Source organism: Poecilia formosa, unplaced genomic scaffold (genome assembly GCF_000485575.1).
Source record: "Poecilia formosa unplaced genomic scaffold, Poecilia_formosa-5.1.2 Scaffold395, whole genome shotgun sequence".
In the NCBI taxonomy this organism is placed as follows: domain Eukaryota; kingdom Metazoa; phylum Chordata; class Actinopteri; order Cyprinodontiformes; family Poeciliidae; genus Poecilia; species Poecilia formosa.
In genome coordinates this window covers 181676-204045 of record NW_006800334.1, presented here as the reverse complement: position 1 = coordinate 204045, position 22370 = coordinate 181676, and the positions used below count along the sequence as shown (strand labels likewise).

At 40.7% G+C, this 22370-nt stretch overlaps 1 protein-coding gene and 2 long non-coding RNA genes across 3 annotated transcripts in view; 1 reads left to right on the top strand and 2 right to left on the bottom strand.

The window, feature by feature from the left end:
* Positions 1-16294, top strand: part of LOC103154695 (collagen alpha-5(IV) chain-like) — a 69772-nt gene extending 53478 nt beyond the window's left edge. Inside the window, exons 41-67 of the mRNA XM_016662920.1 lie at positions 488-651; positions 742-910; positions 1285-1377; positions 1460-1564; positions 1680-1777; positions 1947-2097; positions 2221-2334; positions 4383-4550; positions 4856-4945; positions 5188-5331; positions 5439-5537; positions 5659-5748; positions 6250-6389; positions 6467-6593; positions 6669-6848; positions 6939-6989; positions 7072-7257; positions 11957-12090; positions 12193-12265; positions 12381-12452; positions 12535-12660; positions 13381-13479; positions 13612-13824; positions 13916-14093; positions 14185-14299; positions 15118-15290; positions 15985-16294. Coding sequence (XP_016518406.1) covers positions 488-651; positions 742-910; positions 1285-1377; positions 1460-1564; positions 1680-1777; positions 1947-2097; positions 2221-2334; positions 4383-4550; positions 4856-4945; positions 5188-5331; positions 5439-5537; positions 5659-5748; positions 6250-6389; positions 6467-6593; positions 6669-6848; positions 6939-6989; positions 7072-7257; positions 11957-12090; positions 12193-12265; positions 12381-12452; positions 12535-12660; positions 13381-13479; positions 13612-13824; positions 13916-14093; positions 14185-14299; positions 15118-15290; positions 15985-16066 — 3434 coding nt within the window. The 3' untranslated portion in view covers positions 16067-16294. The remainder of the gene's footprint in view (positions 1-487; positions 652-741; positions 911-1284; positions 1378-1459; positions 1565-1679; positions 1778-1946; positions 2098-2220; positions 2335-4382; positions 4551-4855; positions 4946-5187; positions 5332-5438; positions 5538-5658; positions 5749-6249; positions 6390-6466; positions 6594-6668; positions 6849-6938; positions 6990-7071; positions 7258-11956; positions 12091-12192; positions 12266-12380; positions 12453-12534; positions 12661-13380; positions 13480-13611; positions 13825-13915; positions 14094-14184; positions 14300-15117; positions 15291-15984) is intronic.
* Positions 7999-12004, bottom strand: LOC107833485 (uncharacterized). The gene is made up of 2 exons (XR_001659230.1): positions 11935-12004; positions 7999-10026 (listed from the first exon to the last, which is right to left on the bottom strand). It is a non-coding gene; the product is annotated as an uncharacterized LOC107833485 (long non-coding RNA).
* Positions 16295-16503: 209 nt separating the features above from the next.
* Positions 16504-17819, bottom strand: LOC107833484 (uncharacterized). Its single transcript, XR_001659229.1, has 2 exons — positions 16986-17819; positions 16504-16950 (listed from the first exon to the last, which is right to left on the bottom strand). It is a non-coding gene; the product is annotated as an uncharacterized LOC107833484 (long non-coding RNA).
* Between the last annotated feature and the right edge of the window lie 4551 nt (positions 17820-22370).

Here is a 22370-nt window from a genome sequence, read left to right as displayed (position 1 = left end):
CCACAATGGTTTGGATAGTTTTTGTCCCCTGTTAAATAAAACCTCTCCTTGCTAACTTTATTTCAATGGAGATTTGTGAGGAATACTTTTTTAAAGCCTTTGCACCACTTTACAGACAAACATTAAGAGAACATTTGCTCATTTTTATTGCTTACAGTAATTATTGTTGCTGTTGAAAATTTGCAGTCAACGGTGAAAGCAAGAGCAAAAGAGTTTTGAGCTTCTGCATCTGGAAATGTCGAATAATTAGAAGTTTAAAACTGATTAAAAAAAATAAAGAGACTGGATCATTAAAATCTGAGCAAGGCTGAATCTAAACAACTGTGAGGGTTTTTTTTTTTGTTGTTGTTTTTGTTGTTGTTTTTTCCCCAAATTTAAGAGTCAGTCTCTTGCCTATTTTGCCTCCTATTACATGTCATTGTCGTCCCTCCATCCCTTGAAGTTTTGTTTCCTTTGTAGGGTGTTCCTGGTCCTGTAGGTGCTCCAGGTTTCCCCGGAGAGAAAGGAGAGCCAGGAGATACCTTCGGAGGTGGTGGTGTGAAAGGAGAGAAGGGTGACAGTGGTTTCCCTGGACCACCCGGTCTGCCTGGCCTGGATGGTCGACCCGGTCGTGACGGAGCACCTGGGCCTCCTGGCCCCAAGGGAGCTCCTGTGCGTGACTTTCCAGGATGTTGTGCTGCCTTTACATAAATCCAACCCTCCATCGGACATTTCATAAATGTTTGTACCTGTGGTCTGCAGGGGTCTCTGCTCTTAAAAGGAGAACGAGGTCCCCCTGGTGACACAGGTCCGCCCGGCATCCCAGGAGACAGAGGTCCACCAGGCGGCCCTGGCTATGGAGTCCCGGGTCCACCAGGGGAGAAAGGTGCTCAAGGCAACTCAGGAGCACCTGGCAATCCCGGAAATCCAGGCAAGAAGCAAATATATTGATTCTCATATGAACTGGTTTTACTTTAATTTTTTTAACTAAGTACATCACTGAACACCCCTTCTAAAAAAATATAGCTGCCCCTGCATTGGATTAGAAGCTATTCTGGTGCAGTTTTAATGGTCAACAAGTTTTTAAACCATAACAAATGTTGAGCTTGACTTTACATTCGGCAAATAGGTGGAGCTGTCGTTTAATGACGTAAAAGCAGCTCTTGATAGACACAAATGTGTGAAACTGCGCACCAACATCAGTTGGACACTTTACATAGATTATCTTTTATTGGCTGTTCAAACAGCTGTGCTGCTAAGATCAGGAAAATGTTCTAGGAAATCAATGTTTACCTCAATTTGTAGGTGTAAAAGGTGAACCAGGTCCGACAGTCACAGAGAAGGGTCAACCAGGACCCAAAGGAATAGATGGCAACCCAGGGTCACCCGGTCCGCCAGGTAGCATGCCTCACCTGTGAAGTAAAGCCTTTACCTTCACCATAACAACAGCAATAACGCACAGAATGCTACTTCTCATCAGGTCCGCGAGGTGCGGATGGACAGCCTGGTTCACCAGGTTTTCCTGGACCAAAGGGTGAACCGGGACAACCGGGTGTCGGCCTTCCAGGTCCTGCAGGAGTTAAGGGTAAATGGATATGTACCCATTCTGCTTTTGCCTCATAAAAGTGCTCATGTGAATCTTTACATCTGCTTTTGGTTCCTAGTTACCGATGTTATCAATTTTCACCTCTGTTCGCTAGGATTCCCAGGTATTCCGGGCCAGCCGGGAACACCTGGAAAAGTAGGGAGACCGGGAGTAGATGGATTCCCCGGGCCACCAGGGTTTCCTGGACCAAAGGTAGGCTAATTATTTCTCAAATGATTGACAGGCATTGAAATTATCTTTAATTTTGGCCAGTATTATTTTTCCTGTCTTGGATAAATCTGTCTGCTGAACATTTAATATCTTCCCCTCTTGACTGAGTGAAATTAACCATTTATTTGTTCCCTGTCTGTGCATCCAAAAGGGTGAGGCAGGCTTTGGACTTCCTGGTCCTCCAGGTCCACCTGGAATAGCAGGAGCTAAAGGATTCCCTGGACAAAAGGGAGATCCTGGTTTCCCCGGCAACCCAGGTGGACCAGGGCGACCTGGGTTTGATGGCGGACCAGGACTTAAAGGTATTAATATTGTATGAATACATTAGTTTGTCTGTTTTATTGTCAATACAGCAACTTAAGACGATTGTTAAAAATTACGACAGCTTTTTCTGACAGCTACCCCCTTTATTTGTCCTTGTTTAGGGGAGCCCGGCTCACCAGGCCAACCTGGACCTCGTGGGCCCCCTGGAAGCTCAACAAGTGGTGCACAGGGTCCTCCGGGCCCTCCTGGACCCCCCGGGCCAATGGGACCAATAGGTACGTCACAAAAGATTGGGTTGAGGTTGATTTCTTACTGTCAAAGGCCTTGGAACAAAATGTTATTTTTCAATTGTGTATAACATTTCTGAGTGTTTTATGAGATTAAATACTCGTTAGCTTTATTTGTTAGCATGACTGACTCTTTTGAAACCAATGTTTGGTGGTTGGATTTGTTGACTTTAATGAAGTCAACAGTTTCCACATGAGCACCTTACAAAACACTGTAGCTTGGGTTTGTTGGGTTGATTTACAAGCACAAGTAGCTACTCTCTATGTGTTGGTGATCAGAGCATGTTATTATGTAGAGAGTTAGATGCCACGTCTGTAAATGGCTGCTCTACAATTTTGTGGGACTTTTGTCTTTGTCTGGGAAAATGTCTCAGTGTCTTTACGTTGTACCTCATTTTACCACATTTTTGTTCCACCAAATGTTGAAGAAACTTTCATGAGCGTCATCTCTCTTCCTGTTTCTAATCCAAACAGTCTCATGCGAATGCAGTTGGCAAAACGCCATATCACAGAGATACGCTTTTCATCCCCGTCCACTCTTAACGTCACTTACTGCGATTTCCGCAAGAGCACACCAAGCAAGAACTAACACCAGAGCGTGTCAGAGTACCTGCTTTTGCACCAGCATGACCTTTTGTCGCTCTCCTTTTTCAATGTACAGCCAACTTTAACAGTAAAAAGGAAGTTCTTAAGCGTTAATTGCTTTCAATACGCAGTTGCTGCCAGACAATCCATGCTAATACAGTTTTTGTTAGCAGTTTAGACCTGAACTTTAGTTTATATACATTCTTCACTGGCATGAATGTCATATTGTCATATTTGAACAGTTGACTGTTAATTCTTTTTGGTGTTGATTGATTATGTCGTCACCTTCCTAAAATAATGACCTAAGTCCATTTTTGCCAAAAGGTATCTCACTTTTTGCAAAAAAAACGACTAAGGCCAAAATTTTAGGAAGGTGATAATATACAAAATACAATTTCAATACATATTAATGACAAAAATTTGGTGCACAAGTATGTTTTTAAAATTGATTTTCTGTAATCCACAAATTGTCAAAATTGTACTCACAGGCTAATATAATACACAGGGTTACCCCAGTGTATCATAAGCCTGGCGGGCCACCAGGCTTTACTTGTGACCCAACCTGGCTAAGCATTGCTTATTTATTTAAGTCTTTTTAAAATTCTAATGAAATTTGAAATGTGACATATTTTCTTCATTGACGGTTTCAAACAGACTCTTGCATCTTTCCTTTCCTTTAATTTATGTTTGTCTGGCTCATAATGAGGGAAAATCAGCCTCTTTGCGGTGACTGATCCTGCCAGGGATCCTGGGAATGTTTAATAATTTCGTGAAGTAATTCATACAAGGTTGAACTTTTCTTTAGGATTCACTTACTAAACTTCGACACACAGCATATCATCTCTACAGACCATAAAGTTTGTTCAAAAGAAAAAAAAAATTGAAACTTAAAAAAAAGAGATTTGAAACTGAAAGATTATTTTGAATTTGAAAAAAGTTTGGAGTTGTAAAAACAAATATTCATTCCCGAAAAGTTTGAAACAGAAACTAAATTTAAACTAAAAAGAAAAATAATTAAACTGAAAATACACATACCAAAGCCTTGAAACTAAAACAAAAAATCTAAAACTGAAAACAAAACCCTTGAATCTGAAAAGTAGTTTTGAACTTTTTCTTTTTTCAGTTTAATTTTTTTTTCCCATTTGACCAAACTTTATGGCCCCAATTTAGCTCCATACACCTCAGTAGGTTATTTGGATCATGAATAGGGCTTCGAAAAATGTGACATTTGCAATATTTACGAAATAAATAACTTTACTGCCTTCTCCGTGGTTTTACTTCAGTATCTCAAGGCTAAAAATGGTTTCTCAAGGAAAGAATTGCTAATTACAGCACAATTTCAATAGGCCTTCGCAGCGCTTAGCTGCTCGGGCCTAAAAAGACTTGACTTCAATTCAGAGGTGGAGGAGGTTCACATGTCTCTATGCTGATTTAAACGATCATCCTTACAGGATACCCAGGAGGAAGTGGAGAGAAAGGAGACCCAGGTCCACCAGGCTTAGACATCCCAGGGTTACCAGGTGACAGAGGGAATCCTGGTTTTCCTGGACCCCCTGGACCAATAGGAATCCCAGGACCCCCTGGAGGACCTGGAAGGGACGGCGCACCTGGATTTCCAGGTAAAATAATGTTATCTGTACCCTTGAATAAAGGCAGAGTATTCTTTACTGTCTGGTATATAGCATGTTGTGAGGCATCACTTAGTTGACCTTTCCAAATATCTGTTGATCTTTTGATCTAATCAGTTGGTCAAATGCTGAATAATTTTTTTTCTCCTGTTCATTAAATGCATTGACGCAAAAATCTATCTAGCATTTTAATCGCTGAATGGGTAGCTAAGCTGCTAGTTTTATTAACATCATAGACTTTTCAGTTTATGATTTCTCCTTACATACGTCATCTGCTCTCTCTTTGGGCGCTGCAGGTCCAAAAGGTGACATGGGTCCAATGGGACCTCCAGGACCATCTGGAGGACCTGGCACTCCGGGAGGACCTGGTGCACCTGGTCTTAAAGGTATTTACACACAAGCCATCTTTGAGTTTAAACAAACTAGCTTTGTTGGCCACCAAAGTTACTATCTGCTTTTGAGTTTCCCATCAGCTTTTAAATTAAAGGGATATTTTAAGTATTTTAATAAGTCCAAACTACATTTCACCAGACCCAGTTTAAGATTTAAAACATTTATTAATAAATAAGTAAAGGTCAAAGTACTTTGAAGCACACAATCTCTAGGTTCCTATGTTTCTGTGCCACAGGTGAACCAGGATTTCCAGGCAGTAACGGCATCCCAGGTGGACCTGGTTCTAAAGGAGAAAAGGGAGACCCAGGTTCCCCGGGACTCCCAGGACCCATTGGGCCAGTAGATATAAGAGGAGCTAAAGGAGATCCTGGAACTCCAGGTACAATAGAAAACATTCAAACATCACCTCAGTTATGGTGCTATCTCTAAATTTCCAGTAACTCTCAGCATAAAGATACATTAATAAGAAATTCCCCTTGTGTTTAGGATCACCAGGCTTTCCCGGACCCAAAGGCATTGCAGGTCTCCCTGGTGACCCTGGATTGCCTGGACAAGATGGACGCCCTGGCATTCCTGGTCCGCCAGGTAAGGGGTTATGTCATGAATGGATGGATGGAGGATGGATAGATGTTCTAACTCTAAAAAGACGTTGGTTCTTTGGCTCTAATGGGTTTTGGCTGTAATTTAATGACTTTATTTTGTGCAGGGCTAAAGGGAGAACCTGGTATCCCAGGGAGTCCTGGTGGTCCTGGATCTCCAGGTCCAAAAGGCGGAATGGGCGATATGGGAATTCCAGGTGGGTGAGCTGTTAATTGTCAGATGTTTGCCTACCTTTGCTAGTACCGTCTGTATATTTTTAAATTGGTGTTAAACACATCGATATTAATGGGAAAAAGACATACACCCCTTTTCATTTATACATTTTTGTATTAGGATATGTTGAAAAAGGACCCAGTTTTGCATGGTTCTGAAACTGTTTCAATATAATACATATTTCACACTGTCAGTATTTAATGAGTATGGAGGCCACTAAGGAACATGAAGGATTTTTTCTTTTGCATTTCTGCGCAATAAGTTTGCGTTCTCTGTCTGTGTGAACTGTCTTTTCACCATGACTTTCAAAAACACTGTTGATGCCATTTAATGACAACATTTTTGACACACTGACTATATTAAAACTTTGTAGTTTTATGTTAAGAATAAAACTAAGTCCTAGCAATTTAGTATAAAAAGTTTTCTGCACTTGAACATTCGACTCACCGATGTCGATGTTAATCTTTTCTCTATGACTCAACAGGACCTATGGGGTCAAAAGGCTCACCAGGTTTTCAAGGTAGGCCAGGATCCCCAGGTCAGCCAGGAATACCTGGTCTCCAAGGACCAAAAGGTGACCCAGGTTCTGGTGGTGTTGGACCACCTGGACCACAGGGACAAAAGGTGACAGAAAGAAGTGTTTTCAGTCCTTGTTTCACGACATGTTCAGGGATGACAGATCTAGTCAATTCTCTCAAAAGGGAGATCCAGGTCAGCCCGGATTCCCAGGAAGTCCTGGAGCTAAAGGAGGTCCGGGAACACCTGGTCTTCCTGGTTTACCAGGGCTACCGGGGGTTAAAGGAGATGTAGGCCTCGCAGGATTCCAAGGTGAGTAATTTTATTTTGGTACTCTCAGTAAATCTCTAATGTAGTGGAACAAACTAACTTGTCGTCTCTTGGTAGGTCCTCCTGGTTTCCCCGGTCCAAAGGGTCTTGATGGTGTGCCTGGTGCCCCTGGTCTCACAGGAGCTCCAGGTAGACCAGGAGAGTCTGGTCGAACAGGACCACCAGGACAGGTTGGGGAGAAGGGTCAGCCGGGAAGAGATGGGATCCCAGGACCAGCCGGTGTCAAAGGAGAACCAGGTAGGTGGCAGTTCGTACGGTGCGGATGCCCACTGAACATCTTTTGGAAATGTTCTGCCTGGCTCAGTTCATTGTTTGTGTCTACTCCAGGAATTCCTGGCTTTGGTGTTCCAGGTCCTCCTGGGATTCCAGGGTCGCCAGGTAACTTATTTCCCATCATACTGTATTTTAGCCTTAAATGTTGTGCCACAGTTCTCTACAATCACTGGTACTTCCTGTGAAGGTGAAAAAGGAAACCCAGGCCTTCCTGGTCCTACTGGAGGCCCAGGATTTCCTGGCCCAAAAGGGGACACCGGCTTTCCAGGTCCACCAGGTTCTCCAGGTGTCAGTGGCCCTCCAGGTCCTCCGGGACTGCCATTCCAGGGCCCTAAAGGAAATCAAGGACCTCCCGGGCCGCCTGGAAGATCAGGTAAAGGACTTGGGTGGCACTTATCACCACATGGTTGGTTGGATGTTCCTGCCTGGTTTTCTGATGTCAGATGGCAGAAGTCAATAAAGCTACAACATCTAAGCTAAAAACCAAGCTAAAGCTAAGACATTCTAAATGTATGCTTGGTTACCTTTTCTGCGAAAATGATTTCATACATATAAATCTTGAGCAATGACACGGTCCAGTTGTCTGTGTCTCAGAGAACCAGGCAGAAGCTCCACGTTGAATCTAAAGTCTGTCATCACCGTGTTGGTTGGTCATCGTTTCACCAATCAGCACCGCTGGCCAGAGAGCCGGGCCCCTGCTGAGTTCCATTCTGAGCACCAGGTTTTCAACTTGACACCAGAGCATGTTGGGATTCTTCCCTCCTCTTACACCCCGCCACACTCTTCACCGGGATTTCTCTTCGTGCCGAAACACAACGTTCACAATGTAGTGGCCGAGTCGCCATCTCGTGTTTCCTCTTCACCCAGCTCATCCACCCACACGTTTCCTCACCCATGTTCCCTGCTCTCTTTGATCCCATCTTGAGGCCTGGTGTGAGCTCCTCATCTCTCCACAGTCCTGAGCTACGAGTGACTTTGTGTGTGTTTGTCTTTTCACAGCCTGAGTGTGTGTGGTTCCTGTAGGCCATTTGTCAATTGGATTTAATCACTTAAGCCACAGACAAACTCAAAACATTCTCATAACGCTGTTTGATTTTAGATCAAACAGGCTTTTTTTTTTTTTTGAGTTATTGTGTCACATTTAGCATATCACAATTATAAATGAGAACGCACCATTTGTTCAGCAGATGACAATTTCTGTCACTGACAGCAGGTCTGACAGATCAAACAACATCAGCTAGCCAGACTGTTGTAATATCTGTGACTGGTTGTCAGAAGAGCTGTGGCTCACCGCTAAGATGCTAATAACCGAGATGTGCTCCAAACACCACCGAAGTATTTTTGGAATATTTTGAAGCCATGTCCTGTGAAGTAATTGCTACATTTACAGCATGTATTAACAAATGTGATCTCCACTGAAATGTTGTTTCAGTGGAGATCAAATAAATCCTTAAGAGTCATGAAAGGCTAACATTTAGCTGAGCAAGCACTGGAGTAGCAAAGTTTAGTTATTTAAAACAACTCAAAATGGAAATGTTTATATAAATGTTAATGCAATGCCATATTAGCATTATTTAGCCTTTCTCTTAGCCTACTAATGCCAATGTTGCTATGCAAAACAACACTGGATCAATCAGCTAATCGGCTAAGCTAATCAGGATGATATCCAAACAAGTAGAAGACCTGGGGGAAAAAAGCAGAGGAACAAACTATCTTTGATCCAAAGAAAACAGAGGGTTACTCACTATCAGCAAACATGAAGGTCACATTTGGTAGCTGCATTGTAACTTTCATTAATAATTGTTGGCGACTAAGACAACAGCAGCAAACTCAGCATAAGTTTGTACAGTTAATATCCATTACCAGTGTTGTGTTTGACAGACAGAAATATTTTCAGGAAGAGTTTGTTGAAATTTCAAAATTGACCAAAACCAAGGTTACCAGCTGTTAGCTTTTTGCCAAATTGTTTCACTTTTCAAATAACTTTCGCTGTGAAATGACAGTTTACTGAAAACAGTCCACCGAACCAAACTTCAAAAACATCAACATGTAAAAGTTCAGAAAATTATTTAATGGCTACTCAAGATAATTCAGTAGCACATAGTACAAGTGTTTTTTATTCATATTGTCACTAGACAAATGTACATGTTTAGTAATTTGATGGTTATAATATTCAAGCTGTAAATGTAGCAAACATGAATGTAAATTATCTGATAAGCATCCAGAAGGCCCACCTAGGCCCTTTTCTATTCAATGAAGCTGAAGATTTTGGCAGTTAATTTTAAAAACCTACAGTTTTAAATTTCAGTGACAAAAGGAGACAGAAACCTGATACTGTTTTTCAGAAATGTTTTTTTTTTTCCATTTTAAAAATTGCTATTTTCACAGGCACCACTTAAATTTAGATGCATATAAAATTCATGTATTACATTAAAAGAGTAGTTAAATTTAGCAGATCAGAAATCTCTACTTGGAGTCGGTGCACCTCGATCAATAAATAAACCCTGAATCTGAGCAAGACTGTTTTTGAGTTTGTGACTGGCTTCACTGTCCTGACTGGGATTTTGTCCCACCAATCAAGCCACCTGCATGGAGACTTGTTCAACACCAGACCTCACACAGTGCTGGACAGAGTGGAAACTCCACTGAATATAAATCGTGTAAAAGTCACTTCACATTTAAAATGCCCACAGAATTAAGCGGCTTCTTCATGTGACAATTCAAACTTAAGAATTTGTAATGTCTTATATTCCATTTTTGATGTGTCTACAAACTAGCAAAGAGGGAAATGAGATTTTGATCTCTTCCTTTGCTCATAGGTCAGCAGTTTAAGTTTGCTACCAACAACAATGTCATTGACGTTTTTCAGTTCATATAAAATTCATTACCCTACAGACATATATACGTAAAGCTGCGATATCATTTCCACCAAACTCCGTCACTGTGTGAGGTCAGAAGGAAATCAAATGTCAGTATAAAAATGTGATGCTATGAGATCTTACCCCATGTTTCCTGCGGTTTGGCCCCGCCCACCATGGCGTGGTCCCTCCCCACCCCGCCTCTCCACGCGGCAACTTTTGCGTCCGGCTTCGAAGGGCCCGCAGGTCAGATGAACGGCATCCGGACTTTTCTTGCACGTCTCCTGCAGCAACACTTGTGTTTAATATCACCCTGATGCACTGTGATGGAAACAAAATCAACTGAAAACTCTGAATCGTTTTTTGTTTTTTATTTTCTTCCTAATAACTCCTTTCTCTCGTTCTTCATGCACACTGATGGTAGGGTAGTCCACGTTTAACAAGTAAGCACATTTAGAAAAACAGTGACAGTGATGATAGATTGTAAATGTCTCTTCTGAGTAGAGTGGGTCACCGAAAGTACGTCACCTGGATCACATGGTCTGTCAAATTAAATCAAGTTCACTGAATCATTCGCCACAAGCATTCACCATGTGACTAACTCACCAAGGACTTGACGTCATTCTTCTTTGTTGTGATTTCTGTATAATTCACAAAACCTCTATCATTAATCATTGGATTAATTATTTACTTTTAATTTATTTAAATGTAATGCATTTGCTTTAAGTTTTTTTTTTTACAATAGAGTGCTTTCCAGAATCTCAACTGTTACTTCTTGAATATTCCTGCTGTTACAGTTTTATCTGTCTAAACCACCTCTTCTTCTTCTTCTTCTTCTTCTTCTTCGTTTTTTTGCCCTGCGGCATCCTGGTATCGGTTTGCCTGGGAATTCTGGGAATCCTAGGTCCTCCAGGTTAGACCCACCGGATTCTTGGTTTGGATTAAACATTGTCACGTCAGCCTACGACTATAACATTGGGTGAAACATTAATGGAAGCAGCTGTGTGGTTGGCTCGGTGGCTTTCATCATGCATTCCAGTTTGCTTTAGCAGTCTGAGAAACATTCAAGTTCTTTAAATGAGATACGACACTTTGATGGTGCTTTTTCCTAGCTGAGATGAATGGATTATGGAGTCATTCATCATTTCATAACCCCTTTTTCATTCTACAGGACCAAATGAACATTTCAAGCAAGACTACTTAAACAAAAAAAAGACTCTAATTCACAACTGATCACAATTTTCTGTTTATCATAACCTGGTCATCTTTTGACTCCGAAAAGTTTTCTTTCTATGATGTGAAATATTTTGACATATTTTTTTCAAAACATTGTTTTGACTGCAAGAATATAGGTAGCACAAATACAAATAACAAAAGGTAAACAAAAAAATTTATTTATTGAGACACTGCAAACACGTGGACTTTTTTTAATGTGAGCACGTCATGTTGTCATAAAGCTGATTTATGTGTTTTCTCATAGGCAGATTGATGGTAAAGAAAAAAAAAAGAACTAACAAGAAATATATGTCGACACTTAGAGTATGTGAATATTGTTCAGTTGTTTATCATTTCTAGAGATTAAATTTGATTTTTTGCAATCCAGGTCATAACAGTGTGACGTGAAACAAAAAGTCTTATTATGTAGATTTACAGTTTCTAATTGAGACGATGTTCCTTAAAGGACTCTAATGGGTCTGTAGATTTTGTTCCTATCAATAAAATCCTAAACTTAAGCATAATTATAATCTGAACTGTAAGTAAGTAACAAAGGGACATTCAGGTAAGCCAAAACAACTACTTGACTGTAACTAAAGGATTTTGTGGGCTTTCTAGACTATTGGAAATTGACTTTGCATATCCATTGTATACAAAGACACAACATTTTAAGTAAATACTACAACTGAGATTTACTCTCCATCAAAGCAAGAGGTTACTTTTTAGATGAAACTCAATTTACTGCAGCAATAACAATAAAATATAATTATTTCATTCATGCCACGCCATGCAGACACTCAGTTTGCACTAATGAAGATTGGTACTTTGGAAGTACTTTAGTTCATTTAGAAATCGTAGACAACATAGAGAGCAGGTGAACCCAAAATACACTACCGTTATGCAGTAGCACCCTTTAAATTTGTCAAGAAAAAGATGTTGTATTTTTCTGTTTCAATCAAATAAAGACCATGGCTGACCTCTTGTCCTCGGCATCTGTAGGTGTGCCTGGGCCAGAGGGTCCCCGCGGTCTCCCAGGAAGTGGCGGCGTTAAGGGAGAGAAGGGGAATTCCGGAAATCCTGGTCTGCCCGGCCAGCCTGGTCAAAAAGGAGATCCTGGTTTTCCAGGAGCACCAGTAAGTTCCCGTTTTTGAAATAGCTACGCTAAAATAGTAAAAGTCACAGATACTGTTGTCAAGCTGGAAACATTTTTTTCTTTCTTTTTTTTTTTTTACAAGGGCCCCTCTGGTGGTCCTGGTGGCCCTGGTCCAAAGGGAGATAGAGGATTTCCAGGCGTTACCGGGTTCTCAGGTTAGTTTACGCCAACTCCTTTTGGCTGCTTTCTGATGCTACAAAACTGGACGTCAGGCTTTCTGTGTTGACTTTATATAAAAACAGGAATTCTTGTTTCTTTCGTCTTCATCAGGACCAAAGGGAGAGCCAGGACTTCCTGGTCCCAGTGGACTTCCTGGAGATCCTGGGGCCGATGGAGCACCTGGTGGGTGGACGGCGACCTGAGCTACATGCAAGCTGAATATTAAAGCTAATGGGTCATCATCTTATGAATTATTTCTACACAGGCCCTCCTGGAGATCCTGGGTCTTCACCTATTGATTATGTGAAAGGAGAGCAAGGACCTCCGGGTCCACCAGGAAGCCCGGGTGCTACAGGCCCACCTGGTCCGCCTGGAGCCCCTGGATCCTCAGGTGGGTAGAGCAGCACTTTGGTGACGGGCGATGATGAATTAGGTGTTATTCAGCCTGATTTTAGTTGCTGCATGTTGGATGTGTGAGTTACTCTTGTGCTGTGTGGGTTTGTGTTGTGCTGTTTGCTCTATTTTATTTTCACATAATGCACCAGACTGGAGGAAAATATAAGAAAATATGCTAAAATTAAGCTTTTTCTATTAGTTAGATCATAAAAATAAATTCGCAACAGAAAACAAAAAAATGTCTTAAAATTTGCCAGTAAGATTTTTTTTTAAATTAAGATTACATTAAAGAATGACCAAATCTGTATTTGAGGAATTATGATAAACTGTAAATTATATCACAAAAAAAAGAAAATAATTTTTTTTGTCAGCACAAAAGTACAAGGATTTAAATGGGCAGTTTTATGTATTTTCCAATTTATAGCCCAACCTCCAGCTGTTATAAAAAACTCTATATGACTTAAAAGGAATTTGAATTTGTTACAAATCTGTCAACTCCACAGAGCAACTCAAGAACTACTTCCTTTCTGACTTCAAAATAAGAGTCTCAATAGTGGACACACAAGGATTTGATTTTAAAGCAGACACCATTTCGACCAGCTCAAGAAATCTTAGAGCTTCATTTTTGCCACAACGTTCTGCTTCACCCCTGCTAATGACCGATCTGAGAGCTAAGTTTAAAACTGAAGTGTTTTTTTCCCCTCCCTTCTTCCAGGTCTACCAGGCCCCTCTGGAGATCCCGGCTCACCTGGTCCCCCAGGCTTCAACGGCCCACCTGGCAGGAAGGGAGACACCGGACCCCCAGGGCAATCTGGTGAGTAATGCCATAAAAAAACAAATAAATAAAGTAATCTTTAACTATGTTTTTCTTTTCATTTTGCTGATCACAATGCACATGGAATCTACATATGATGTATAATGCATGTGTTCTTTTCTCTTCAACCAGGCCAAAAGGGCAACCCTGGCCCACCTGGGTCAGATGGTCCACAGGGTCCGCCGGGTCTTCCGGGCTCAGGGTCAGCGGCCCATGGCTTCCTCCTCACCCGACACAGCCAGAGCGAAACAACACCAGAGTGTCCTTCCGGAACCAACTTCATCTACGACGGATACTCCCTGTTGTACGTGCAAGGCAACGAGAGGGCTCATGGACAGGACCTTGGTACGACGAAACACTTTCTGTTTGATTCAACGGTTATTCTTCTCCAACGTTTCACCCAACTAAAACTCCTTACCCACTGCTTGCAACGCAGGCACCGCCGGCAGCTGTCTGCGCCGGTTCAGCCCCATGCCTTTCATGTTCTGCAACATCAACAACGTCTGCAACTTCGCTGCCCGTAACGACTACTCCTACTGGCTGTCAACTTTGGAGCCCATGCCTATGTCCATGGAGGCTGTGACTGGAGAGAGCATCAAGCCGTACATCAGCAGGTAGGCATGGAAGGATGGGTGTTGTTTGGCTTTAAACGGTGGCTTTATGTGTGTAAAAAAAAATCAAAAAGGTGTTTTTGTGTGTTTTCAGGTGTGCTGTGTGTGAAGCTCCAGCCATGGTGATTGCAGTCCACAGCCAGACCATCCAGATTCCCTCTTGTCCCGCAAACTGGAGATCCCTGTGGATCGGATTCTCCTTCATGATGGTAGAGTGGCGTTTGGACACGTGCTTGGCTTTTTAGGGGGTTTTCATTCACACACCTGATATTCCAGTAGCAGGGTTTCCCCCAGAAAACTTGCTAAGCCCCGTGGTTGGGGTGCTAGGTCAGTCATTTATTCAGCGACCTGCCGTGTTTTTGAGTTAAAAAATGTTGAAATTTGATAGGAAATTTCAAAATATCACTTAATAAACTATATGTTGTTGGAAGACGAATGCATGAATACCAACTATAAAATCTTAAAAACAAAAAAATGCAAACATTTAAAAAAAACTAAAATAAATAAGCAATGCTTAGCCTCGCAGGGACCCAAGTCTGGTGGCCCGCCAGGCTTATAATACACTGAGTAGGCTCAGTTTGATTGGGGAAAAAACAGCAACATTTGTTTACATTTTCAGCTGGCTTGGTTCGCTTTCATACTGCGCTGTCAAACAATCTAAACCAACTGAAAAACCTGTTCACTCCTTCGCCTGTGGTGGCGCTGCACCAAGAACCACTGAAGGAGACGACACAAAACCTCAGAAGAAGATATGAGCGCAAATTCCTTCTTCACGAAGTGTAAAGAAAAATGGAGAGGCATCAGATTTTAGTGGATGTAGAATTTCTCTTTTGTCTTTGGCATGAATATTATTAATTTTTACACAGTCACAGTTTAGACATATTTTTATTTAACTGTCATTATTTTTGTAATGGTCTGTTTTATGAATGCCTGCCATAGGCACTGATTTGAGTTTTAAATCAACATTGTTCCTGTGTGCAGGTCTCAGATGAACAACTAGAACTCTGTTCCTCTCTCTCTCTCCCAGCACACTAGCGCAGGTGCCGAGGGCTCCGGTCAGGCCCTGGCCTCTCCCGGCTCCTGCCTGGAGGACTTCCGCAGCACGCCCTTCATAGAGTGCCATGGCAGAGGGTCGTGTAACTACTTCAGCAACTCCTACAGCTTCTGGCTGGCTACTGTGGAGAAACTTGACATGTTCAAGTAAGTTTTCACAAACCCAACTTGGGTGATTTGATGATTATAGGGGTTATTAAACTGGGTGTTCGGCACATCCTTAAAAAGTCTTCAATTCATTTGTCTAAAATTCATCCCTGGAAATATTGTATAGCCTTAAATATGTTAATTACATGTCTTAAGTTTTGTTATGGCAGGACTATTTATTCTCATATTTTCTGTGGTTTTTGTGAGGGGTTGGGGGGGGAGTTCTCATTTTCGTGGGATGTTTCATGCAACCTGTGCAAAAAATGCTTGCTGCACTAAAATTGTTAGCATTGGCTGCACTAATTTGAAATTTGTATTTTCAAGGGTTACTGAACCTTCTAAATTACAAGTAATTACATTATTTTACTCTTAATTAAGCAAAGAAATATAATAAGGAATACATGTTCAAAGGAGTGGGTAGAAGTGAACTTAATTGGTTCTCTGGCAAAAGATGTGCAAAAGAAAAACACTTTGGAAAGCTTAAAGATAAAAGATTTTCATAATACAGTAGCATGTCACAGACAAAAAAATTAACTGTCAAGTATGTTTAATGTAAACATAATATATTTTTTAATCACTGGTCCCATAATTCCTATGAAAAATATTACCAAAGCATTTTTTTTGTACAAATGTATAATTATATATTTTTTAAGTTTAAAAACTGTATTTGTCTTCTTTCTCAACCACCCTACAGGAAACCCCAGTCAGAGACTTTAAAGGCAGGCAACCTACTTACACGTGTTAGCCGCTGTGTGGTTTGCATGAAGACAACGTAATACCACGAGGCGAGCGAGCGCTACCAGCGGCGGCGGAGGGGACGCCCCATCCACAACAAGACACATTTGGATGAACAAGCGAGGGTCCGGTGAACTGTCAAGGTGGCAACAAGGTGGAATTCCAATGGTGCATTGACTTCCGGGGAAAAAGAAAAAAAGAAAAAAAATACAGAAAATCAGAAAATAATGAAACAATGGTGCTACTGTGCAACACAGCTTATATGAGTTTAAAAAAACTGACAAATATTCTTACATTTAGTGTTTGTTTTTCTTAAGAAGTACCTCAAAATGAAAGCTGACAAATAACTGCTTGATGGTGCCATGATGGATGTATGACAACAAAAGTGAATTTTTTTTCAGCCTTTTTGTCCCCCTATTTAAGGACTACTTTTTTCCCCCTTTTTTGGAAACATCACAAAACATCTATTTCTTTCTACTCCTTTTTTCTTTTTTTTCTTTTTTTTTGGTCTTACTGATGGTCTCCGATGGTTACCAAATCAGCACTTTGACTTTCGAACATCCAGGATGAGAGATGCACTGATGAGCTTTTCTTCACTGAGACCGACTGTTTTTTTTCTCTTTAAAAAAAAACAAAAACAAAAACAAAAAAAAAACAGAAACGTCATTAGTCACTATCTGTCATTATTCTGCCGATTTACATCCCATTTCATGAAACTAACCCTGCTGTATCCCACCTACTAACCTCCAGTCTACACCTTAGTGCTCTTCCTTTTTATTTTTGTAAGTAATAAAATGTGTATATTCTGTAAAACACCTTCTTTCTTCTTTTTTTTTCTTTTTTTTAATCATATTAGGCCTGAAGCTATACCAGCTGTTTGTTGCGACAATTTTCCAGGTTGTTTGTTTTTTGTTGTTTTTTTTTGCTCTCACACACACACACACACACACACACACACACACACACACACACACACACACACACAACTTTTACTTTTATTGCTCACTCAGATATTGTACAAAGTAAGCCTTTTATGAATGGAACAGTATTTTATATATAATAAATTTATATTTGAGAAAAGAAACATATAAATATCCATTTTTACTCTTTTTTTTTTTTTTGGCAGTGGGGGAATTTTACGCCTGTTTTAACCTCAGAACTGCCAAAAAATCAACAAAGCACATTATTAATAGAGCCATTTCTTACACAATGTACCAGTTTCTCTGACTCCTTATCAAATCCCAATCACTTATTAATTTGCGAACTGAATAAATGCTGGTTCGATTAATGGTGTTGCTTGTAGCTAGTGTAATGTTACAAATTATTTGTGCAAATACCATTTAATTAAAATTGCGACTAGTGAATTAGGAAATGCTACATGTTTTTTCTAATATTTCCAGGTGCTGGACCTATCTGTGAAAAGAGCTCCAGAGATTCGGGTTCAACCAAAATGTTTTAACCCACTTAACGCTGGCTTGAATTTAAACCTCGAAACGCAGGTTTCAGTGTCTGTACATTTAAATGCACCTCTCTTATCAGGTGGAAGCTCTCCTGATGTGATGTAACTCGGCGAAAGCTGTTTTAGGCAGGGGGGGAGAAATATTTTTTCTGTGACTTTTATTGTTTTTTTTTGTTTGTTTTTTTTCATAACTGCTTTTACAAATTCTAATTTTGTCAACCTGCAGGTTTGATTAGAGATGTGCATTTGTCTGTTTTATTCTGTTTTATGTTACTCAGAAGTTGTTATAAACTTTTAAAACTGAAATAAATACTATGTCTAAAGTCTTTGCTCTTAAGTTTTAAGCTTATTACCATGGAAGAATAGTTTGAGAGAGTTTATCTTTTTTTTGTTTGCTTTTTTGTTTGTTTTACAAATGTAGCTGTAATTTAGCTACGTTTAATATTTTACAATACCAAGAAAAACATTAGATCTCATCAACAGTAGCAGAAAATTTACATTCAATACAAAATATTTTATGCTGCCCTTTTTTTCATTTGGCACAAGTGAACTTCTGATTTTTAACCCAAACAAGCCCAACCACAATGAGTTTTATTCTGCTAAAACACTATTCAAAAACCCATAGAAAGTACAAAATTGTTCAAATCATCCTTGTTCTGTTCAGGATTATTGCTGGACACCTACAGGCTATGGCATTTGTCAAGAGGCAAGACTTCAAGTACAAGCTGTTTCATCACAGAGACATTTAAACATGGCGCACACATTCCCATTCTCAATTTAAAATGCATTTTCCTGTAAAATAATTTGCTTTGGACAATGGGATGACACTGGAATACCTCTAGGGAAAAATATGGATTTATCAGAATTCTCCTCAAAAAACTCTAGGCATGTACTGAACTTGGGTATTTACCATAGAACCCAGAAAAGACAAGTTATGTACTGGAATACTTAGAAAAAAAACCCAGGCGTTCACCTGAGTACCCAGAGAAAAACCCTACAATTTGTAGGAATACAAAACCCAAAGTAAACCTTTGCTCCAGTGGGAGGATATCTCCTGCTGGAGGAAATTTACTCCAGTAAACTTTACTCTTACTCAAGTAAAATTTCTGAATACTCTACCCACTGCGAACAACTTCGCTGATTGAAGAACTAATATGTTGCAAACAAAAATTCAGCAGATACAGACACACAGCTACAATTTGCTTTGTTTCCTATATCTAATCAAGTTTAAGAAACTAGTCTTCAGTACCACAAAATGCCCACCAGATGGCAGCATTACTAAAATCTCAAAACGGGCTCATTTCTCCTCCTGCACTGAGCAGAATTGATGCATGGCAGCACGACTTACTGAAAGTTATGGCACCACTGGCAGAAATGAACTAACTTTTCATCAACAGATCTACAAGAGAGCATCAAAAAGATAATAATGACAAAAGAAGCTATTTATTCGTCGCAGATGCCATCGGATTTAACGTTGGTTTTTCAGAACTAAATCATAAGTTGATGTCAGGTTGCAGCAACCCGACATCAACTGGGAATTTTACAACTTTATGTTATTAAAGGTAAAGTTTAAACAGTAATGATTTCTTGGTTAATGTCAAGTTGTCATAATAATGTGAATAATGTCAATTTTGTATTAAAAATGTCATAATTTACCGAATGACGCCTTATGACAACAGTCATAAATATTCATGAAGGCTTATTCATGTTCATGACATGTATTATGTCATGTTTATGACAGTGTCATGACAGTCTTATTCACCCCCCTTCAAATAAAGTGCTACCAACATTTTCATAAAAAAAGTAGATCTGTTGCTTGTTTGCATTGTGACTAGCATACAGATTTAAACAGACCTCAGGGTGGTGCGGTGTACATTACACTAATGCACATTACACATGGTGTACATGTGCATTTGTGGTAAGGTCTCTGCTTTGAATCTATGCAACGAGTGGATTTTCTCTGGGTAGTTCCCCCCACAGCTCAAAGACGTGCTTGTTATTGAATGATAGTGCGCTGGTCCGGCTTTGTCAGTACTTTTTTTTAAAGTTTCTCATGCACTGATGCAACAACTGGTTTGGTTTGGTTCTCGGGTTTCTTTAGTACTCTACTTCCAGACTCATTGTAGAGAGGGTCGCAGATTGGTTTCTCGGCGTTTAACCAGGTCTGTTTCCTCAGAGCTGTGTAAAGCTGCAGCTGCTTCTTGGCAATACATGTTGATCTTTTGTTTAAGCGCACTGTCTTGGCTTCGACTCTCTGTGCTTAAAGGAAAGACAGTGGCGCACAATTGAACACCAAAGCATCACACTGCCTAGAAGGTCCAAGGTGTTCAACACAAAGGCTGAACAAAGCTAGCTGATTTTAAAGAACATAGAGGTTTTACATAGGGTTCTTCAGATCAGTCATAACTGAGCCCTTTCAGCCAAAGCATCAGATGAATGGCCAAACTTTTCAAATAGTTCCTCGAAAAGGTAATTACATAACCAATGTGTCTGATCATATCTCTTCGCTGCTCAATGAGCCACCCGGGATCAGTTAGTTGTGACAGCAGTTCATTATCTGCACAAAATACCACAGCAATTCAGTCTTTGTGATCATTTTGTTGTCTGTGACTTCTATACCTTTTTCTTCTTATGTCCAATACCATGCGCAACACACATGTGAACAACAAAACAATATAATTCTGTCAAAGTTATCACAGAACATCTGCATAACTTTCCCAAATTGTACACAGTAAAATACCTGCACATAAAATATCACAGAAATTCAGTCGTTGTGGATAGGGAGCCTGTGGAAAGCTAACAATCTGCGCCGTACAGTTAGCTGCTAGCTTAGCCGAACGCACGGACATAAAATCACGGCAAATACAAAAAGAATTCAACAATAACTAACAGCAAAACATGGCGAAAACAAAACAAGAAGCATAATACACAGCATAAAATAGTTAGCTTTTAGCTCTCTAGTCCTCTGAGACCAATTAAATGATATTTTGTCCAAAAACATTCACAGATATGTTACCTCATTTCGAGCAGTTCTATGCAATGATGCTGATCCACAAACAGTGCAGGAACGACGACCGGCAGCAGATGGCGCTGTTTCAAAGGCTCGTATAACCGATATTAAAATGATATCCCTTTGATATCGCTTTACAACCATAAACCTTATTATATATTCTATTGGGATGTTTGGTCATAAACAAAAAGTAATGCATAATTGTGACGGTAGATGTTCTTGGATAGGATTGGGTTTGTTCCAGTGTATTTTTCGATTCCCATCCTGATTGGAGGCAGGGCCATAGGGGTCATGCATGGTTTGGGTGAGCTGGCTCTAGCTGGAGTTGTTTCAGGAAGGGGTGGGCTTGGCTCCTCGTTAGGTTTTCACTTTGGCCCTGTGAGCCTGACTGGCCTGAATGTTAGTGAATCCACATGTGGAAGGGGATACAACCTTTTTTATGGTGTGCCTTGGCATTTCTTGGCATTTTGCTGCACTGGCGTCTTTCCCATGGACACTGTGGTGGACACGGTGTCACATTGCGGTGTCTTCTCGTCTGCTTGGTGGTTTTGGTTCGTTTATATGGAGTGGTCCATCTGCTTGCGGTGTCTGGATGTTTGCACTGGGGCTGGCCCTCTGTTTTGGGTCGGGTCAGGCTTGTTGGTCGCATCGGTGTTAGTTGAGGCATGTTTTGTTGCTGTACGATTGACAGTACGCCCCAAGAACTTAGATGATTCTCATGGTCCACGTTAATACATGTTAAGATACGTGTTAAAATAGAAACATGTTTTTTTAAAGGGGGTCTCATGGATTCATGGATTTTGGCTCATCGCAGGTGACTTTGGTTCCCAAGTCCAGCGTACACTGAGGAGTCAATTGTACTTTTGTAAGACATAAACACGTCAGTTGACAATATGTGATAGAATGTACAAATCACAATGTTGCAATGTGCAAAACAATAGTGAATTATGTTTTACTTTTTGTTGCAATATTAAAGTTGAAGAGTTAACTGATGTTGCAAACATCTGCTTGTAGTAATCAGAGATCCTTTGGGAATATTAGCTCCTAATCTGTTGATCTGTATGGTTCCTGGAAAGCCATGTCTGTGCTACAGAAATAGAAAACTTTCTCGGATGGAAGGAGGAGGCGGGGATGGAGATGGAGACTGATGTAGTTGTTGATTGGCGGTGCGGTCATGGCCCCGGAGGTGACAGGTCTTCTGTCATCTGCTAAAACATCTGTTTTTTTGGGGAGGTTTTTTTTGTGTGTGTGTGTGTGTGTGTGTTGAGGAAGTCGAGTGGATGAGTTCCAAAGAATCTGGATGAACTTCCCGATGAAGATGTCAACTGATGAAAAGATTCATAGATAAGACCAGTCATCATCCATGTCATCTGGGGTCTGAAATCTGGCCCACATCATGCAGCGTTTAGACGCATGATGAAACTCTAGCACCAGACCCATTTCGGGTTACCAGTTTGTCCATCATGAATGAGACTGCACCATGTCACTGGCTGTCATTATCCACGTGCACACAGATCGCATCGCCATGTAGCTCCAGGGCTTGCTGCTGATGTCTGTCCGTCAACAAAGTAACAGTGGCTGCTCTGCCCCAGGGCGAGTGCTTAGCTCAGTGGAAATCATCCAAGGCTTCATCTGCAGGATTAAGGTTACATTAGAAAGCGCCACCTAAAGGTCAAAGTGTGGCGCACTCCAGTCGACAATCTCCTCCATCAACTCCTGAACCTTTGTTACACACAAACACACCTATGAAAACACACACTCAGTGATGTGAAGTTAAGCCTTAAAACCTTGTGTTGTGGACGATGTCAGCCACCCTGATGCGACAATAATCCGAAGTTTGCATTTGAGGAAGACTGAGATGGGCAGCCATCTTTCT